Source organism: Anticarsia gemmatalis, chromosome 23, assembly GCF_050436995.1.
Source record: "Anticarsia gemmatalis isolate Benzon Research Colony breed Stoneville strain chromosome 23, ilAntGemm2 primary, whole genome shotgun sequence".
NCBI lineage: Eukaryota > Metazoa > Arthropoda > Insecta > Lepidoptera > Erebidae > Anticarsia > Anticarsia gemmatalis.
Genome location: NC_134767.1, coordinates 9,331,416 through 9,353,323, shown reverse-complemented (window position 1 = coordinate 9,353,323; position 21,908 = coordinate 9,331,416). Strand labels below are relative to the sequence as shown.

General features: G+C 35.5%; 1 protein-coding gene across 4 annotated transcripts in view; it reads right to left on the bottom strand.

Annotated features, from left to right (window-relative positions):
• homer (protein) overlaps nucleotides 1-21,569 on the bottom strand; it is an 83,896-nt gene extending 62,327 nt beyond the window's left edge. For all 4 annotated transcript variants that reach the window (XM_076130182.1, XM_076130183.1, XM_076130184.1 and 1 more), the window contains exon 1: nucleotides 21,451-21,569. In XM_076130182.1, the coding sequence (XP_075986297.1) occupies nucleotides 21,451-21,476 (26 nt within the window). In that variant the 5' untranslated portion in view covers nucleotides 21,477-21,569. The remainder of the gene's footprint in view (nucleotides 1-21,450) is intronic.
• Between the last annotated feature and the right edge of the window lie 339 nt (nucleotides 21,570-21,908).

The following is a 21,908-nucleotide window of genomic DNA, read 5'->3' as shown; positions in this document are numbered from 1 at the left end:
AGATTTTCTACAAACTAGTCGAAAATTTCACTAAATTTGCTCAATCTCTATCAAAACCATGGGACAAGATGACTAAACCTGGTTTTAATCTTCGTTAATCACTACATAATGCAAGAAAACATAGGTAAGTAAGTACTCCTAACCCCGTTTCAACTGCGCTACAAGTTTGTATCGTACTACTTTCCCGACGTTTCAATCTCCAAGTAAGAAATACATTAATCCAGTTGCCTGTGATTCAATTGTTGAGGATTTCATTCAGATGTAATGCTTTTGTTGATAGCACTTGGATAAAATAGACCAAGAGGTTTTCTCCTAGGACATAATTCTTTAGAATTGTATAGTTTTCCACCTTATAAGAGGTTTAGGGCCAGTTTTACGACCTACGGAAGTCTGTGATAGCAAAGGTATCTAATAGAAAAAGTAAGTAAAAGTTCTGAGAGTCAAACAGCCAATAGTGTTGTCTATAGATAATTCGCAAGTTTTGAGGGAACTTCAGTTCATTTTTTTTAAGACAGGTATGAGATGAGCAAAATGGAGATAATGAAATTTATCTTCAGTGGTAAAGAGATATAATCACATATTACGATTATTTGTGTATTTTTATCATCCTTGTTTATAGGCAATCTAACAGAAATTACACGAAAAAAGAACTCCTCCTATCTCTACATCACTCATTTAATCTCTGCTTCAAAATATGAACACATGAAATCCCATACTTAACAAAATTGGCTCCCAAAAAATCACGTCGAAAAAAGGCTAACAAGTCACAACTTAGTGCAGATAATACCCCTCTTCATTCTGTTACAAGATTATCCCGGCTGTCGTCGTTTACCTAATAAAGGGTATCTTGTGCTATTAAATGCTTCCTAAAATAAATAATAAAGATCTATGTTGGCTAAAACTTTATCTATCCTTAGCTCCATATAATTGTGGAAATATCACCCACAAAAAAACACTCTTATCTCTACATCACTCATTTTTTTACTCTGCTCCAAAATATGAACACATGAAATCCCATACTTAACAAAATTGGCTCCAAAAAAATCACGTCAAATTTGAAAAAAGGCCAACAACTCACAACTTAGTGCAGATAATACCCCTCTTCATTCTGTTACAAGATTATCCCGGCTGTCGTCGTTTACCTAATTTGTTCGCCGCCCGTAAAAATGGGTCAGCCCGACTAAATCTGTGTCGCAGGTGTATTGTCGCACCGTTGGTACACTCGTTTAGAATTACACTGTGACATATTTTGGTAAGTGGAGTGCTTGATGAGTTTTTGAGTTGGCCGTTAATGCTGTAAAAGACGTATGTAATGAGATGAAATTAGCCCTTTGTTGTGGTGGCTGATTCCCAACAGGATTGAATTCGAATGTAATTGCGAGTCAAATCTTACTTTTATACATAAACTAGCGCATAATTGAATGCTAAAACCAAGTAAAATTATTATTTACTAGCTTTTACCCGCAACTTCGTCCGCAACCTGAATTTTCCCATGGAAATGCGTCATTTTCCCGGAGTAAAAAGTAGCCTATGTCTTTTCTCGGGTATCAAAATATCTCCATAGAAAATTTCATGCAAATTGGTTCAATAGTTTAGGCGTGATTGAGTAACAGACAGACAGACAGGCAGAGTTACTTTCGCATTTATAATATTAATTATAACTAGTACTTATGGATTATTAGAACACGCACTAGTTTGTGAGTTAAGAGCACGATTTGTCATTAGCCCAAACTCGATTGCATTTGAATTCAATCCCGTCGGGAGTAAACCACCTGTTTTGTGGTCAGGCAGGTGATTTGAATTTGTTAGCAATATTAAAAGGTTATTCGGTATCTGAGCAACCGTTGCATAGACGATAATATAGCCATTTTGGGTTAAGAGGACTACTGCCAAGTTTTCAGCAGATTCATCATTCATTTGCTCTCGTGTTGCTCACGTAGCCAACCTTATTTTTAACCTATTAGCTAAATAGTATTTTTAATTATAATTTTATTAATAATAAAATTAAATTCCTATGGCCGTTTAAAAGGGGTTTAACGAAGTCAAAATATACAGCATTTTTTACTAAGCTTCCGAAATTTCCTAATTTTCCAATCTCAAGAGATTTTCTCGGAATTGTCTTAAGCTTAATCAAATCAATTATTCATTTACATCGAATATAGACAGTTAAGATTGTCAAAGTTGTACTTAAGTTAAAATCAGCTGCAAAACAAAATCTTGATAAATTATTTCCAATTGCTAAAGGTCAGAACTGAGAGCAATTAACGTTGACTTTTCTAATGCTTGAACCAGTTCCACCCTGCAGGTTTTTTCAGAAACAGTTTAGGTTTAGGTGTATCGTGGGTTTAATTACGAAATGTTAAATAATTATGAGCGCCATTCTAGAATAATATTCACTAGATTAGGTATTCTTTTCGAACTACTAAATCACGTTTCAATAGATTCAGAGCGTTTAGGAGCATAAAGTCAAAAGCGCGAAATGACAAATGATCGCAAATGGTCAAAAGCGCAGAATGTCAAAGGCGCAGAATGTCAAAGGCGCAGAATGTCAAAAGCGCAGAATGTCAAAAGCGCAGAATGTCAAAGGCGCAGAATGTCAAAAGCGTACATAGTCAAAAGCGCGTAATGTCAAAGGCGCACAATGTCAAAAATCATGGGGAGTCAGACTCGCGTTACTTTATGGGCCATGAAATAAAAACATATATTCAAATCAACAAAAAAATATTTATTTTTAATCTAAACGAAATATACACACATTTATTATTCCCTTATGTCTCATTAATATAAATTTATCATCAAATTCAAAGTCAGCTTCTATCTTCTAGTTAGTGACACAGTGGCAACTAACAAATGTAAACATTCTTTAATAATCATAATAATTAGAAGGGGAAAATAATTGTGTTTTTACTTTTTCAAGATAAGTTGTAAAAATATAATTTTTTTTAGAAATTCTGGAATTGTAATTAATTTTTGATCAAATTTTTTTAAGTAACGTCTGTATCTTCTATCAAAATCAATATCACATCGTTTTCTTTTATTTTTTGGAGGAGAGTTGAATAGTGAATATGTTATTCTTCTATCCCAATATTTTGCTTCTCGCCGAAGTTTATGTATAAATAAATAAAAGTTAGGCTTTTTTGGGATTCTTTTGTTAACACGGTGGTGTCAGCCCTCAAGAGCATTCGTAGTTCTATGTCGTTGTTCAGCTACGCTTAATGTACTTGCTGATTGTTTAGGATACCAGGTATTTTCAAAATAAACTCGGAACTTTCTCATTTCTCGTGAGTCTGGTGCAGTATGTAGTATATGTTGCCATGTTTCGTGTATCCGGTTTGCAGGTAAAAGAGGAAGTATGGCGCACATCCTGGTTGTAGTTCTGCCTTCTTTCGATTTATTTAGCTTTAATTTTTTTGACATCCTCCACACAGCATCACTGTAATGGTGATAGCAGCCGGAAATTTGTACCGAAGGAAAAACATTTGATGCAGCGTTTAGAATACCTGTTTCATAATCGGATTTAAAAGTTACCATTTTAACACTTAGTTTATTTTTAAGGATATTAAACAATCGTTCATATATTGCCTGAGTTTTATTAATTAAAAGAGCATATGCAACTGGAACAATATTGGTATGAACCTCACTGGAGCCAATATCATAGTGGATTGTAAACAGTTGATAGTAAGGTTTCGGAGTACATTTGAAGGTACCATCTGCATAATATTTTCCAGGTTTCTTCATAATTTTCTTTGATATAGCTGTAGCAAACAGTAATATTTCGTGGTCCTGATGTATCAAGAATTCACTTCTTAAAGCTTCAGGTATAGTAATGGATTCTGGATTTTTGTGACTTAATGTATCTGTACATAAATACTTTTTGCGAGCACGACGCAAAGAATCTTTAAAAGATTTGTAAGTAATACCAAGGTCTTGACCGCTCTTTTCCATTATATCATGATTTGTATTTTCAACAATTTTTTGAATAGGTCCAAGATTTGTACATACAGCTTTTTTTAAAATCAGTTTCTGATTCAGCACTTCATTATCTAATTGGTCCGGTTGACATGTATGAAGAATAGATTCTCTCAATAGTTTTTTACTGTTATTTTCCGTAGTAACTGGAGCATTACATACATTTCGTCGCACACATCTCCATAAAATGGTTCCACTCTTGTTCGTTACATTTTTCGTATACCTATAACCACCACGTAGTAGTGCCAAGTTACCCTTCTGATTTGTAACTATCTCAAATTCTTGATCATCCATCACAAACTGCGAATATATGTGTAGCAGTAATGTTTTATACTAGTTTACAATAACGATTCACTATATATTATTTGTAATATATAACTGTAATCTTTATACTTTCTCACGTAATACAACACACCTCCTAAACAAAAAACTTGTCTCATTTGACAAGTCACAAACTTTTTTGAAACTACCCTCTAATAGTATAATTTATAATGAAATAACAGATTACGTTCCATTCTATCAAAACGATGTATTTTATTATGCTAATATTATGAAATACCAGGAAAATATTGAAGATGAGATAGTAATGAGGAAAAGTCAGCAATTATTAATTACGAGTACAATTAACATAATTTATTTAAACATACCTATAGTTTGGTATCTTTGAATAAGGGAAAGTAGTTAATTACCTATATTAACCACTATTTTCATATATAACATATTAATCTCGTTTGTCTCACTAATGCATAATAAAAATTTGTGTATATTTCGTTTAGATTAAAAATAAATATTTTTTTGTTGATTTGAATATATGTTTTTATTTCATGGCCCATAAAGTAACGCGAGTCTGACTCCCCATGATTTTTGACATTGTGCGCCTTTGACATTACGCGCTTTTGACTATGTACGCTTTTGACATTCTGCGCCTTTGACATTCTGCGCTTTTGACATTCTGCGCTTTTGACATTCTGCGCCTTTGACATTCTGCGCCTTTGACATTCTGCGCTTTTGACCATTTGCGATCATTTGTCATTTCGCGCTTTTGACTTTATGCTCCTAAACGGATTCAGAGCAGTAGTAAATGTATGTAATTTAAATAAAAACCCACAATCCCTTAATCGTTTAATTTTGTCAGTTACTGTTACTTTAACAGATCGCTTATGATCTACGTAAGAATTAACAATGGGATGTTTGAGAATTCAAGAATGCTTGAGGATTTTGAGGTTTGCGAATTTACCAAAGTGAGTATCTAATCACTTAGGCAAACATAGCACCATCAGGTGCAATGTGCACTTGACTTCTCTGACACATTGCATGAAACATTAACCACTTAATTAAATGTAGTCATAACAAGATCATCAAAAACTATATTCTCTTCAACATATTACTAGGGTACAGTGCGAACTACACAAACAAAGGCATACGTCACCAGATTGCCGTATACAAAAGGATTCCACGCGTAGGGGTGGGGGGTGGGGGGTGAAACATGCCTGTGCAACGAGTATCGAGATTATTGTTCAACGTGCTATTGACTGAGTTTGATATTGTTTTGTCATATGGAACTTGCCGTGTTAATGATAGTCCCATGGGATTTTGTTTGCAAAAAATGAGGGTATAATGGTCATTGGTCAAGTTAGTTTGGCGGCAGTAAGATGGTTTTAAAAGTACCTAAATGACATTACATTTGTTATTTGTATAACTCGTGGGAAAAACATACATGGTCAAGTAAAAATTATACATTTACGGTGACTCATCATAACACAAATCGAAAAAAACAGCTGTATTGGAAGAATTGAATATTGTAAACGTCAAACAAATTGAAGTCATTATACACATAGGAATGACTAAAAACTAAGTAATATAGGGTAAAAAAATGGTATTTCGTAATCCACTGACTACTTATTAACTAAAAGTTACTCATATGCTAACTGTATCGTGTGAAAATTGCCAAATCATTACAACAGGTAACGAAATATACTTCAAAACTTCACACCAAAGATAAACTCCCTCAATAAAGACAAAAACGTGTCAAAAACTCACTTTTCTTCGATAACAACATCAGGTATATCCATAATATCCATCTCAAACACAGTTTCAACGATAAAACCATCAAATGAATCCATTTTGAACACTCCACGTAAGAGAATAACAGTACTGAGCAGAACGGTTGAACTGCAGCCACATTTCAAAAGGGGACAACGGTATTTTGGACTTTATTTGACTATATATAGCGTCGAAATTCATAAAATAAGTTGTGTAGGTGATAAATCGATGGTATCTGGTAAAGATTATAACATTACGTTTGATAAGATAGAGGGAGGGAGTGTCCAAGTCGTGAACAGTTTAATACTAAGTGAGATTTGGGAGTAATCGGAAAAGTTTATGGAGTTTCGCGTTGGATTATGTTGGCTTTTTGGTAAATAGGTGTACCATTGATGTGGTTTTCAAATAAAGCACGGATGTAAGTACGAAGGTTAAGATTTAATACAAGAGTGGTACAAAACAGGTGCAGATTAAACACAAATTATTGATAAAAACGATAAACAGTTTTTCGTGTGAATCACAAAAACGTAAACGAATTATTTTACAAGTTTGTTTTTACTCAATTTTTTCTAACAAAAGACTAATTGAATTGTTAGTTTTTTTCTACTATTAACCTTCACGCTCAAATATGACAAAATAGATGTTGACTGACTCTCAACTTACAAAAGAATGCAAATTAATTTTTAACACTCTTTATAGGAAACGCAATGTTTAAAAATTCTTTAAATCTTTGCCTCCCCATTCCACCCTCAAAGTCCAACATTTGCAACTATAAACTAAACAAACAATTTACAACATGAAACCTGAAATCCTCGAACTGAAACCTAACACGAAACCTGGAACACAATTACACCCTCTATTCCAGGAAATAGGACCATATTATTACGTTCAACACAATTATACGTTACCTAAGTTCTACGTAAACTTGATACATGCGGTATGTTTGTCAATTAGCACGTGGCAGGCCCAATTCATCACGTAATCTGTCCCCAGGGAGATTACCTACCTTGTTGCGGATTACTCGAACCAATCAGTCGATCTGAACCGGCTTCGAGACACGTGTACGATGTTATTTGCATTTGACATACGAGAATCACCTTGACATTTTGAATCTCTACTATACCCTACATATTGTACAACCTCGGTTTTTCTATGGGGTTAGGCAGAGAACAAAGACCACTACTTATTACGATCTTAGGGGACTTCTTTTGCTTTGTTCATGTTCGTACATCTTGTCATCATCATCAAGGACACGCACCTGGTCTTTGGAATTTATTGTATAACATTTGGCAGGATATTTCGTAGAAAAAAAAGGGTATTTAATTCAAAAACGAAATGAGTCAAAGCAGCGAGAATGAGTAAACTTCAAATAAAATATGCTTTGTCAAAATAGTGACTTACTCCCGGTTTCTTAGGTACATTTAGCGGTAGTTTATCTATTCAGTAGCGTTTAAACTCGTATAAAAAAACGCTATTGAATAGATAAACTACCGTTAAATGTGCTCAGAAACCGGTTAGTGACACAGTGCAAAACTCACACTGTAACATAAATTTTCAATCTAAAACACAATACGTACAATTTATTCGTAGCAGGAAACTCTACAACAGTCATGTCACTCTGAAATAGGTCAGTAACAACTAGGCGTATGTTTGTGAGTCGAAAGTTTTACTCTGTGTGACAATCGAACCCCGACGAACGACTTTGTAACTGCAAACTCGTATTCGAGTGGGTAAGGTATTATGATATAATGTTCGAAATACCATGGTCGCATGTAATAAGAAGCAATGCCTGACTTATACCGGACATGTTACGGAAATAACAAGGATGTTTTTTAAGAATTTCTACGCAAATATAACCATCATCATCATCATCTCAGCCATGGAACGTCGACTACTGAAAATAGACCTCCCCCATAGATTTCCAGTGACCGATTTTATGCGGCCTGTATCCACCGGCTCCCTGCGATCCTACTCAGACTAGACCTAAACTACTTTAACTACTCTTCGAAACATATTTGTTATAAGCCAATTTTCACAAAACCACAATAAACTTTACATGAAACTCTAATCACGAATCACTTCCTATCAGTCACAATCGCATGATTATCGGTTGAGTAATTTTTGAGTTCATGGAGAACTAACTACACGGCAGAGAAAGGATTTTGATCAATTCTTCCCCCAAGGAGATAAAATAGGGGATCACACCATATATGAAAATTCTGTCCTAAGACACACATTACGCGGACGAAGTCGCGGGCAAAAGCTAGTTTACACTATAACAATAATAGAAAAAATAGCTTCAACCAAACATATCTTCTTTAGCTTCAGAAACACGTTCAAAAAACCTCCACCTACCCGGTAACGTTTAAATTGTAGTGCGAGACATGTCACCGGCATTCCGCACCCTTCACAATGAAAGGAGCGCGCTAGTTCGACAGTTCACAAACACGTTCCCGTATTGTTGCTTGTGGTAACTGCTAATGGAAAGCTAAAGGGTGACCTGGTGTTAAATTGTAGGTATTTGAAGATCTTTCGATGGTGAAGACTATATCAGCCTAGCGTTACTTCCAACTATGTTGGAGTCGGCTTCCAGTCTCACAGGATGCAGCTGGATACCAGTATTTTACATGGAGCGACTGCCTATCAGACCTCCACAACCCAGTTACCTGGGTAATAATACGATACCCTGCAGTAAGACTGGATGTCAGACTGTCAAGCTTCTGACAACTGTTAACGACTGTAAAAGATCTTCGAAAACGACAACCGGGACCAACAATTTATCGTGCCTTCCGAAAGACGTGGGAACTCGACACGTATAAAATGGTCACCCATCCACAAAACAACCTCAGCAAGCGTAGCTTGACCTCTGAGATCGATCCGCGGCTATTGTTAACTAAGCCACGAGCTACTTAAATAAAAAACCAAACTATCAGCTACGCAGAAGGTCAGTAATGTGACCAAAAGTCACCGTGAGTTGACTATCAAATTAGCAAAGTACCGACACACCCATACGCCAGATCCCCGTACAGTTCACACCCATATAACATGGGGACCTTGTCAAGGTCGGTATACACATAAAGCTGTCAATCTGAATCGCTGTTCGCATAAAATTGACTACGGGAAAGGTAGTATGGAAGATTTTTAAACTAGTAACATTCCAACGTTTCAAATGGAGTTTTGCCAGCATTGGAGTTTTTTCCAAATGTGAAGAGATGGATTTATAATTCTTGGGTGTTTTTGTGGAATTTTCATAAGTTAATTGTGTATAATTCTCACATTTTTACGTGTGTATTTTTTTTAAAGGTAATATGTATTCTATTACACATTAATATGCAATAGTTTTAAGTGTAGAAAGATCGCAAAATCGCTGAAATATCAAAGATATTTTGAAGTATGCAATCTCAGAAAAAGCTAACCTATTTCGGTAACCTCTTACACATACTTATAATGTTCCAAAGGACATTAAAATCAAAAATTTACATCCCAAGCAGACCACGAATGTCGTCAGGTACACGATCATAACAGAGACCTTCCCAAGGTCGGTATCCCCATAAATCTATCAATCTGGTCTACCATACGATTCGTCGCATTGATAAACGACCACTCCCCAGACGTGCAAGTGCTAAACTAAGACTGATTGTTGAATCCAACTTGGGAGTTTAAATAAAGGATGACGAAATGTAAAATCGAAAAAGGAGTTTTAGCGTTTGTATGTTTTTAGTGAAGACGCCAACAGCCAGTTGAACTCACCGATCTAAGGGGTTAAGCAACCCGTGGCGCGGTCATTCCATAGATGGGTGACCGCATAATGGTATTTGAACTTGGCGTCTCCTTGCTTCGGAGGGTACGTAAAAATTCGGTTCCGGTTAATTTCAATTAAGACAACAGTCACGTCGAAGGCCTTCGGGCGGCTTGAACAACTTTGATACTAGGTTGACATGCTGAAAACGCTGCTCTATGAAACACACATAGCGACTTGTGTTTGTCAGTATGATAAAAGTAAAATTTGCTATGTCTAATACCTAAATATCGTATAATATTATTGCTCAGCGTCTTTGATGCAAGTAAAATTTGCTATATCTAGCACATGTACATTGTGTACTATTTAAGTTAAGCGTTATGTAAAGACACATGACCCAAATTCAGATTCACAATAATGAAGGCACCAGTCCTAAGTTATGAAGAAGACATAGTAATTTAATTACCTAACCGTTTTTAAAACTAGTTTAAAAGAGAGTAAATTGGTTTCAAGAAGTGTTTTGAGGAGATAACACATTATGACAATACGAAATAAGATGGACTTAATAACACCACCAACAAAAGAAGGATTTTAAAACAAATTCAATGTTCAAACCAGATAAATATCCCACCAAATCAATTTATAACTCGACCCTAATACTCGATCATACAAGCACATTTATTATTTACCACACAGGGCATCCGGTCGCCAACTTTACTTTGAGATCAAATAATAATCCTCTATACGATACATATAGTTTGACAACTTAGTAAAGAGCAAGCACGAAATATTTTCTTTAACAACTCACACATGGTCATTTGATTCCAAACTAAGCAGAGCCTGTACATGATAAGAAAATAACTGATAAACGTACTTATAAACTTCCAAATACATACTTATATAGATACACTAACAACCAGGCTCAGAACAGACACTCGTGCTCATCACACAAATATTCGAAACCGTCACACGCGGAGCTACGGTTATTGCGGCGTGGTGACCACGTGAACCTTCAACCAGTCGCGCTCACCGGTCGGTAAACGATCTATGGCTTAAACAAACCTCAGTGCGGTCATTCCATAGATGGGTAACCGCATAGTAGTATTTGAACTGGGCGTCTCCGTGCTTCGGAGGGCACGTAAAAAGTCGGTTCCGGTTGTTGTCAATTAAGACAACACCCGTTAAGCCATGTCAAAGGCCTTCGGGCGGCTTGAACAACTTTGACATTAGGTTGACTACTAACCATACGATAAGAAGAAGACTTGTTTCAAATTCTGAATTTTGTATCCCTCCGCCAGCCACGAACCTTTCACACAACGTTCTCTACTAAGCTGTTACACTATAGTTTCAGTCCTGTATCCCCTCAAAGGATTACTCGCATACAATGTTGTTCTAGCCCCTTTAAGGCTGACCTAAGCAAACATATTGTTCTACAAGTAGTATTTACTAACAATATTTTAAGCTTTGGATTATAATACTGATTTTTTAGACAAACAAAACAGATTAGACCCGAATTGGGTTTTGTAACTGCTAGTTTGAAAAGTAATTTCAGTTGAGTAATTATTTTATCATAAAGTAGATAAATGCTGTAAAATACATATACAAATACGAAATATCTACGTTCGTTAAGCTTTCAACGCTAAATCGCCGATCTGATTTTTGATGAAATTTAGCATAACGATAGCTGAAAATCTGAAATGTATTTAAAACCTGGAAATCTCTTCTTATTTTACTCAAATTTAACCCGCGCAGTGTCCTGTGAGTCAGCTAGTTTCTTAATAAAACTGTGTAGTAAATTAGTGTATACTTGAGATGAAATTTAGCTAGGCGATAGATTATATTCTGCGGCAAAACATACTTTTCTCACAGATCTACATGGGCCATAGCCAATATACATAGTAAACGTCTATAACGAACCTAAAACCAAATAAACTAAGTTTCCCCCGAAACTCCCGCACCCTCAGGAAGGCCCTCTGACAGTCGCCTCCACCCCGGAAACGAGACAGACGTAATAAAAGTGATTTGCGATAAATAAACTCAACTAACTGAATGTATTGACCGACCAACGATTTGGACCGTGTTGCGAAATCTAAAATGAATGTAACGGCAATTTTTTGGGAGAGAAAATCTATACTAATCTATACTAATATTATAAAGCTGAAGAGTTTGTTTGTTTGTTTGAACGCGCTAATCTCAGGAACTACGGGTCCGATTCGAATTTTTTTTCACTGTTAGATAGCCCATTTATCGAGGAAGGCTATAGGCTATATATCATCACGCTACGACTAATAGGAGCAGAATACCTGTACAAAATGTTACAAAAACGGGATTTTTTTTTACCAATTCTCTTATGTGATGCAAGCGAAGTTGCGCGGGTCAGCTAGTAATTTATAAGCCACGATTGTAATTTGACAAAGAACAAGCTTAGAATGATCACAAGCTTGATAGTCATTAGTTCGAAAAACACTAGAAGAAGCATGGTAATAGAATAGTACCTACATTTTATGTTACGTAGAAAATACTTATTTAAAAATACGTTTCATAGGCTACGGGATATCAGAAAGAAACGTGCCATGGTGAGCTACATTTCATTTGACCATGACCGTGTAGTCAAGAGCCCTAAGCATATTCAGAGCCGGCATACTCAAAGCTAATTGCCCCGTAAGATTTTGGTGATCGCATAGTGGTATTTGAACTGGGCGTCTCCGTGCTAGGATACGTAAAAAGTCGGTCCCGGTTGTCGTCAATTAAGATAACAGTCGTAAAGCCATGTCAAAGGCTTTCGGCCGGCTTGTACAACTTTGACACTAGGTTGACCACTAACCATACGATAAGAAGAAGACGCACATAGTAAAGCTAAAAGAAAAAAGTTAATCCTCAAATCAGTTATTCCAATGTAAAGCTTAAAATTAAAGTCTACCTATTATTTGATTCCCGAACAACCTCGTAACAAAATCAGCAAATCGTTTCAAAGAAAAAGGTCCACAACCGTTTAAAAGGTAACACAAATTATTTAAATACAAGAAAAGGCAGGTCACTAACTTCTATAAAGAAAGTAATTGTTTTCCTGGAATAGGAATCGATACTAAAATGTTACAGAATCGAGTTTCAAGAAACAGTCTGGAAAAATATTCATGTCTAACTTCGGACCGCTACTTCGCCCGCATAAAAGAGATTTTCCGGGGTAAAAAGTATCCTATGTTTACCTAGATAATAAACTATCAGTGGACCAAATTACATTAAAATCCATTTATCCGTTCAAGATATGAGTGAGAGTGAGGTTTCCGAAGACGATGTCCAGCACAGAGCGAAGTGAAGGAGAAAGATCAGAAGGGTGACCCCACTACTATATGAGATTCATAGCATGGAAGAAAGAGAGAGAGAGAGAAATAGAGTCTTTTTGTGAAAGAGTAACAAACAAACAAGCTTTCGCATTTACAATATTCATGATTTAATAAGCGCCTGTGCAATAATACATAGCAATAATGCATAGAAGAGAATATTGCTGTAAACATTTTGACAGGCGCTTCGCTTTGTTGAGGTTTCGAGTTCGGTTTGAAAATTGATTATAGTACTCGTATTTCAATGAGTTATTTCATTTCGTTTGTTTTGTACTGCGCAGTTGATGAAATTGTATGGTTTATGAATACAAGAAAACGGTAAATGTGAAAAGGCTCGACCGTGTTACATGTAACTAACATTGTTCATGGCGAAACATGGGTGTATTATACTTCTGCTTATACCTCGACGTATAATAAATGTAATATTATATATGTATTTAAAACGGTATATTAAGGAGACCATAAGTTAGAGATCAGACACTATTAAGTCTAGAAATCCCTCTAAAAATGATTTTACCAAAAAATTCTCGCTTCAGGCGTTTTCAAGATATTTTATAAAATACTTTATTGAAGCCGTAAACCCTTTTACATCACACACAACCTAAATAAAGAAACAAACAATAAATCTCTTCTAAACAAACGCTAAAAATAACCCTTTTCATATTTACTTGCCCTTTTCAAAAAGTACAAGTAAGTACAATCCCGTAATCCGTAGTTTTGCTCGCAGTAACACTACATATGTTAATAAGAGCTCTTCATAACACCTACGAATCCAGAACTACACAAAACTCCTCTACGTTTCGGCACAAATTAGGATATTCACGTTATTCTGTGCACGCCCTATTTTCTGTACAATACACGTCTTACATTGTGACGGAGTTGAGCTGTGTACACATTAGCGTAGACTGTTTTGAATACTCGACGAAAAAGGGGGATGAAATTTGACCCCTAGATGTGACAGTACAGCACCTAGACGATGGGTATATTCCCAGTTGCCCCCTCTAACACTGTCCCCCGGGGTGACAACTGGGAATAAATGACAAGTAGGAAGAAACCGATTTGGATGCTGTTCTTTTTCGAAAGCATATTTCTAGATAGTTAAAATATCGCTGGACTAACATATGTATTTCAATTTCATAATCATAGCAATTGATAACTTATGCCGTCAGAATGATTGTAAACTAGACAATAGGTACAATATTTAGTTCACATGGAACAATATTTAGTATAGCCTTGTGAAAAGCGAATCTACAATGTTCGAAATCTCCTTAGCCTACTTTAAACAGGCTCCAGTAATTTGAATTTATCGTCACTCAAAAGACAACAGAGAAAAATATACATCTGATCTATGTATAATTCTATAGAAATATATAGAAACTATATTCTATCAGATAACGAGCAAATAAAACGTACAGTCTGTTTTCATTCGTAACACAACGAAGAAAAATTTACTCTGCTAGAACATAACGAACAGTGTTAAGATTTCGCTTGAAATCCTCGAGCTAGAAACTTGCAAAAGGCTCCAATTTGTACTGACCTTAACACACCCAAATATTGTTTGAAACGCCCATGTAATATGAAGGGAGCGAGGATTTTAACGATACTATAAACTCGGCTCGCTCACACCGACTTCATTTTGTTAAGTAATTTTTAAAACGGGATTCTGTAATCTCTGCAATGGGGGTTGTGTAAAACATGATAACAGGTAAAATGTTGGATATAAACGTTATAATCTTGTGTGATAAGAGAGTTAGGGTTATTTGAGGAGAGACGATCTGCAGGTGGATTTTACGATTACTGTCGTGATGATAGATATGTAGAAAATATTTTTTATTTATGTTTGGAGAACTCACACACGGTCATCTGATTCCAAACTAAGCAGAGCTTGTAACCAGACAACTGATAAACATACTTATATACTTCTAAATACATACTTCCATATGTTACTGTAAAAGCCCGCACTGTGGTAAATCCTAAGATATTCCGGTAAAACCTAAGATTTACCAACTCTCAATGGTAAAAGACCGAACCATTTTTTTATTTCAAACTGACAGAACAAATACTCGTGCTCATCACACAAATATTTGTCCCGGGTGGGATTCGAACCCGCCACACGCGGCGCTACAGTTATTGCGGTGAGGTGACCACTTAAACCACTGCGCCAAACGTGCAGTTAAAATGATTATAACGTGTTTTTCGAAGTACGAAGACCGACGAAGGCGTAAAATTCACATCAGAATAAGGCATTCAGATACTGCCTCAAGCAAGATTCAATTCCCTTCAAGGCTCCAGGTTCGGTTTGTTCTCATATTATTACATTCGCAAAATATTATACTCGCATAATATAATATTCTCGAATTATTATATTCTCAAAATATTACACAAAATACAATCACAGCGATAAATGTTTTTAACTTGAGGGAAACAATAATAAATATTAGACATCATAACATGCTAGTGCTTGCCACTGCCCTGATAAAAAAAGATCTTTAAAATACATTGAAAATGATAGAAAAAATAATTGCATTATCACAGACTGTTTATCTAACAAAATTCAATCTATAGAATGCTTAACCATGTTGTCGGCATTGAATAAGCTCCCATTAAATTATATACCAATCGTCGTGCTTGTAAACAAATTATATTTAATTAATGATAAATGCAAATAATTTTGCAATGCTGTATGACACTGCAATTAATTTTTATTTTAATATTGTATTACGTTCGAATGTGTCTCCATGGTGCCTAGGTATTAGAATACAGAGATTTTGATTTAAATAAATTCATTTCTATTTATAACTGTGTTTGATTGTACTTCTAATATTTTGAGAATATAATAATTCGAGAATATAATATTATGCGAGTATAATATTTTGCGAATGTAATAATATGAGAACAAACCATGTTTTCTACCAAAAAAATATCCTTATTATTGCTATTAGGTATGGAAGGTGGAGTCGTAGAAATCCAAGCTTGTAGTGCACGTAAAGCTGTCGGCGCCTGACCTCTCACTAGTCAGAAATCCGTCTTACCGGGTTACGAAGTGAGAGAACAGTGTTCCTATACAAACACCAACTTATGTACGTACATACATTCATAATATCACGCCTGTTATACCCGAAGGCAGAGGTGTATGAAATACACCCATGTTAGAGCCATGTAATAGAGGACGAGTTTATCGCCATACGCAGGACACGTTACCAAACTCCGGACTGCTATTGAGAATATAATCTAATATCAATTAGAAAAGACCAATAGCGCTACCTCCAACCCGGGAGTAGAACCTGGGACTCGTGGTCAGCAGTCGGATACACTACCGAGGAAGTCAAACACCAAAGTTTTGAACTAACCGTCACCGTCGTTTATAGACCTATCTCTTCTATAAAACAAAACCATACCATTGGCTACAATTCGCTGGTTTAATCGTTCTTGCCTACGTTCGTAGCCTAGAATAAGTACTCATCCATCTACAAATTTATAGGCAAAAACATGCGCTAATTTCATTCACCGACAAGTGTAACTGTCTATAACCACCGTATATTATAACCCAGTCACGGAACAAACACATATAGGTAATAGACTGAGAGACCGTGAACGTCAGACCATCGTTCTTTCGTTCGTTCATCGACCACACGCGACCCGAGCACAAATTAGTGGTGAACTTAAAAGCCTGGAACAAGCGCGTTAAAAGAAATGTGCTCACTCGTGCTCGTCTCCTCTAGCGTACCTTAAATTTATAGAAGCTGGACATTGTCGGGACATCTCCATGTTTTGGCATCATTCCCAAAACAGGTAGACAGTCATGAAAGGATAGCTGCCAAGGCCACGATGACCCAATCATTATAATCATCATTGTTGCTTCTATTGATAACCGGCACCGCCAAACTTTTAGCCTTTATAAAATAACTATCAGCCTTTCCCACGGTGTACCGCGGCTTCATGCGAATTACACCAGGTTAACCAGGTTTAAAAATTATAAATTGAAATCATCCTCAAGATGTATATGAAGGAAAACCTCCTGAAAATTCGTGAAGTAGAAATTAAATTTATCGCCTTCCCGTTTAACAAATATTAGATAAATGAATTGATGATACAGAAAGACGAAGGTTTGACGTTCACGGACTCTCGGTCTACAAACACCTATATACAGTAAGTGTTACATACAGCTAAACATCTGTTAAAGTCTCGCGAATACTTTGTACAAATAAGTAAATGAGGTTTCACGTGCTACCAGACGCAGGTGTGGCCTTTGGATGTACTTACTTCTTTTTGTATGCGAATCGTCTTAACATTCTACAGTTAACTTAAAAGTGTTATAGATTTGGATATAAATGAAGCGTTTCTTTGTGAAGTCTATGTACTAATGTTGGGAGCATAAATAAGGAACAAACTCAGTTAAACTAGTTTTTTTGTCGTATAGTTTGTGGTCAACCTAGTGTCTAAGTTGTTCAAGCCCGAAAGGCCTTTGAAATAACTTGCTAAACTAGTCAAACTAATGTTCATTGAAATTGGCAATAGGGTAGCTTTTTATTCCGAAAAAAACATACAGCGTCTACATTTTGTAACGGAGCAGTGGTCAAAAATCTTGTTATACAAACAGCTATAACATTTGTACAAATTCCGAACGAAGACATTAAAATGTTTTTTAACTTTTCATCGGGAATCGCAACTTTTAGACAGTCATAAAAAACAATGCAATAATGAGAGATGTATAAAGTTGTTTCATACTTTCAAGTGAAGTACAAAGAGTCAAACTAAATAACATTTTTACCGACTAAGGTGTAGAATCCTAAACCTGACAGTCGTATTCTCTGCTCGCACCATAAAGTCAATACACCAGCCTGCAAATAACTTCAGATAAAGGCAAGATCATGAATTATCTTCAACAACGTAATATTATCTTATGAATAATGTTGCAATACTTTTTCATAACGTTATCTGGTTTCTTTCAATGGTGAGATAAACAGACATTTATGTCGATAATGTTTATAGAATATCCACTACAAAATATATTATAGTGCCTTCATTTTCTTAGAAACTTTGTGGGCAAAATTACGGGAAATGTTTACATTTAACTTATTTGCAATTATAAGTAAGGCAATAGTTTAGCGATATATTTAATACTAGATGGCCCGCGCAACTTCGCTTGCGTCCAATAAGAGAGAATGGGTGAAATTTTTCCCCGTTTTTGTAACATTTTTTACTTTTACTCTGCTTCTTTTGGTCGTAGCATGATGATATATAGCCTATGTCCTTTGTCGGATATCAAAATATCTCCATACAAAATTTCATGCAAATTGGTTCAGTAGTTTAAGCGTGATTGAGTAGCAGACAGACAGACAGACAAAGTTACTTTCGCATTTATAATATTAAGTATGGAGTATGGAAGTATGGATTCCGGCAAATACAAAGTTAGAAGTCTTATTACATTGTTATTACCAGTATTAGTTAAAGATTATTTAAAGAAACTATGATCTTTGATGATTTTAATAACAAACTAACAGGATCAGTGAGAGGTCTGGACTGATGGCTTTACGTGCTCAAGTACGAAGCTGAATATCCGAAAAAATCTTAATGCTAGAAAAACTCAGAAAAGATTTTTAGGCGCAACCTAGGATTCGAACCCGAGACGTCTGCGCGGCATTCTCGTACACTACCACGGAGGCAGTCACATGTCTGTGTTCTATGTGTGTGTATAAATATGTATGTATATGAGTGTGTCTGTACATGTATGAGTTTGTATGAGTCACAGATAGTGTTCTAATTAGAAACAGATAACCACATGGCAATTAACATAGTTACATAAAGGTCACAGATAATGTTGTTTGATAACAAACATTACTTTGTTTTGTTTATGTTTCAAATTATATGCCATACGGGTTTGTTTAGCTACTTTTTAGGGTACTTACGTTAGTTTGGACGGGAATGTAGCACCTGACCTTTAATTGCAAAGAGTATTCGGCTCAAAATTTGAAACGGTCAACTATTTAGTTAGTTTTTGCTTGGATGTACATAATTTGTATTGAATAGAAACCCTCCTTATATTTGTTCTGGATGCTTGTCACCTACAGCACCTATACTAACAAAACTGGCTATATGCATTAAACCTACATATTCACTACATATTATAAAACAAAGTCCCTAGTGCTGCTTCTGTCCATCTGTTACCAATAAACTCAAAATCTACAGAATGGCTTCGCATTCAGTTGTCACCCATAGAAAGAGCGATTCAAGAGAAAGGCGTTATTGTATCGTAAGTAAAACATTAACTCAGCGTATAACGGGCCAAGATGGGTTAGGCCATTCTGTTAGTCTACCTTAAGGCAGCGATAAACTTAGGTAAGAACAAGAATATTATTGAGAGTTAAGTCTCTTTAACAGGCTGACAGTATAACTTAGTAGAAAGCAGGTGTATGCAATTTATCTAGATTAAAATGAATAATTCCTTGCAATTTCCAAAACAAATTAGCTGTATCGAAAAGGCCACCGTCATCTGCAAAGTCTGTGGAGTCACTGTTGTTCAAAATTCTGAATTTCCTATTACCTTTTAAACAGTAAAAACTTGCATGCAAGGCTTTCTGTTATATTGTTGGACTATAATACTAAACTGTCTATGCTATTCTGCATGTAAGTATACTTTGGCAAATTGTAAGTGTAGCTACATTTTCAAGGAAAAAAAACTGTACATAATATTGTCATACTCATGAGTAATTAATTGTAATACCTAGTATATTATGCCTATGACCTTCATTTAGATCTGAACATCCTGTCACAATAATTGTTAGTAATACCTTTATGTTATGATCTTATCAAGGGTGTTATGTACATAATATGTACTAATGTTGAAGCATTGTCTTTTTGTTGACTGTCCTTGTATGGTCAAATAAATTAATATAGGTAACTAGTAGAAGTATATCAAATTTGAAAAGGATATTACGTCACTACATAACCATTCAATTACTCTTTGTTCTGAAGTTAATGATATATGGTAGTAGTTTCATTTATAATGTTGGGAATAGTGTTGAAAATATTGCAAATAGAATAAGTTTTAATCAGCTACCGACTCAATTATGGATTCATACTAATAATTCATTCAAAATACACATCTGTAATCTAAGAGGTTGGGTGGCTGATGAGATGTACGCATGCAGCGACTACCATGAGAGGAAGACCATCATAGGAGTCAAAATGTAAGATGATTCCAATCATTTATTTAACAAAATATTGACACAAGTTACAATAAAACACACCAGCATTCCTCTCAATGTGATAATAGAAGCAGTGTGATGAAATCTGTGATAACAGCTGATAAACTCCATCTTATCATCGTACAATCACATGAGAAACAAGATTCTTATCAGATCTTGTTAAGCAACATCACAATGGTGTTATGAGTTATAAAATTACGTGTTATGGCCATAAAAAATGTAAAAGAACAATAACAAACATTTGTAAGTACAAAATGAATGGAATTACAGTTTGTAGTCTATGGGAAACTCTCATGCTATGAACAATGTAGAGTAAATTTTACAATTGCAACATGGTGTGTACAGGGAAAGTATTATTCACTTACTTGGCCGCCACAAATTGATGAATTGTATTCTGAGCTGACATTTTGCAGTTAAATACTATTATTTAACATAAATTACGAAGAAATAGCGCGTTATAAGATCGTTAGTAACACACCAAATTATTTTTTTTTATGAAATAAACACAAATGAAAAAGTAATTGTTAGTACGAAAAAATGTTAGCACTGAAAAATGGTTCAGATTTAATTTTTATGGTGATATTTTTCATTCAAAATTTAGCTGAAAACACAAATTACACGTTACAGATAACGGTAAGAAAAATTGCTCGTACAAAAAGCATTATATTCTCATGTAAATCAGGCACTTCGCCACAGCGACGACTGATTTACCTACACGAGTCGGGCGCAATGTAAACCCTAAAGCGTTCATTCAACTATGAAATATGCTCGCTGTATAAATAGGCTAAGACCGTACGACCTTAACGCCGAGGTAAAAGCACTCTATCGTATGCAATCGATGTGCAATTGCCTGTTAAACCGTAAATGGTGTACGACACCTCCGATATTTCATTTAGCTCGCATAATTTACACGTAGCGGTGGTATTTATGTGTTAATTTATGCGTTTTTACCGCCAAAAAATACGTTTCAAAGTAAAAGCTCGCGGTTCTCGGGGTGAAAACCTAAAATATCCCTTCGCATTGGCAAAATGCATCCCCTCCCTAAAAATAATAAGGTGCCCGTGAATCTGGATTTTCTCAATTTCGCACGCGTGTCCGTGACACAAATGTATTAAAATTAATGCTATACAATATGTGGAATTAAACTTACCCCATGGTTTCTTTTCCTGCTGTCATTTAAACACAATAATTATAGAAAATATTTTACTTCATAATTTTCAGTTTTTCACTCGCGAACTGTCACAAGCGGCGATATATCATAAACTAAAGACTATAATCAGTGTTACCAGTCACAAGTCTTGATAAGCAAACTATGTGTATTCTTTGTCTATGTTACTTTACAACAGCAAAATATGATAGCGTTTTTACACTCTATATTTTTAGATACAAAACTCACTTTTCCATCAAAGGTCTTTTTACTACAATGGATACAAGATAAAAGAGTCTATTAATAGATTTCTGATTAATAACCCGATAGCAACGACATCTAACAATTTTACCAGCTTTTGGCTACTCAACGCTAGATGGCGCTTACGCAAAAGTACAAGGCTAATGTCAATAGATGGCAGCAAAATATTTCGGAGCCTCGACCTTTGCTGCAAATGTTAT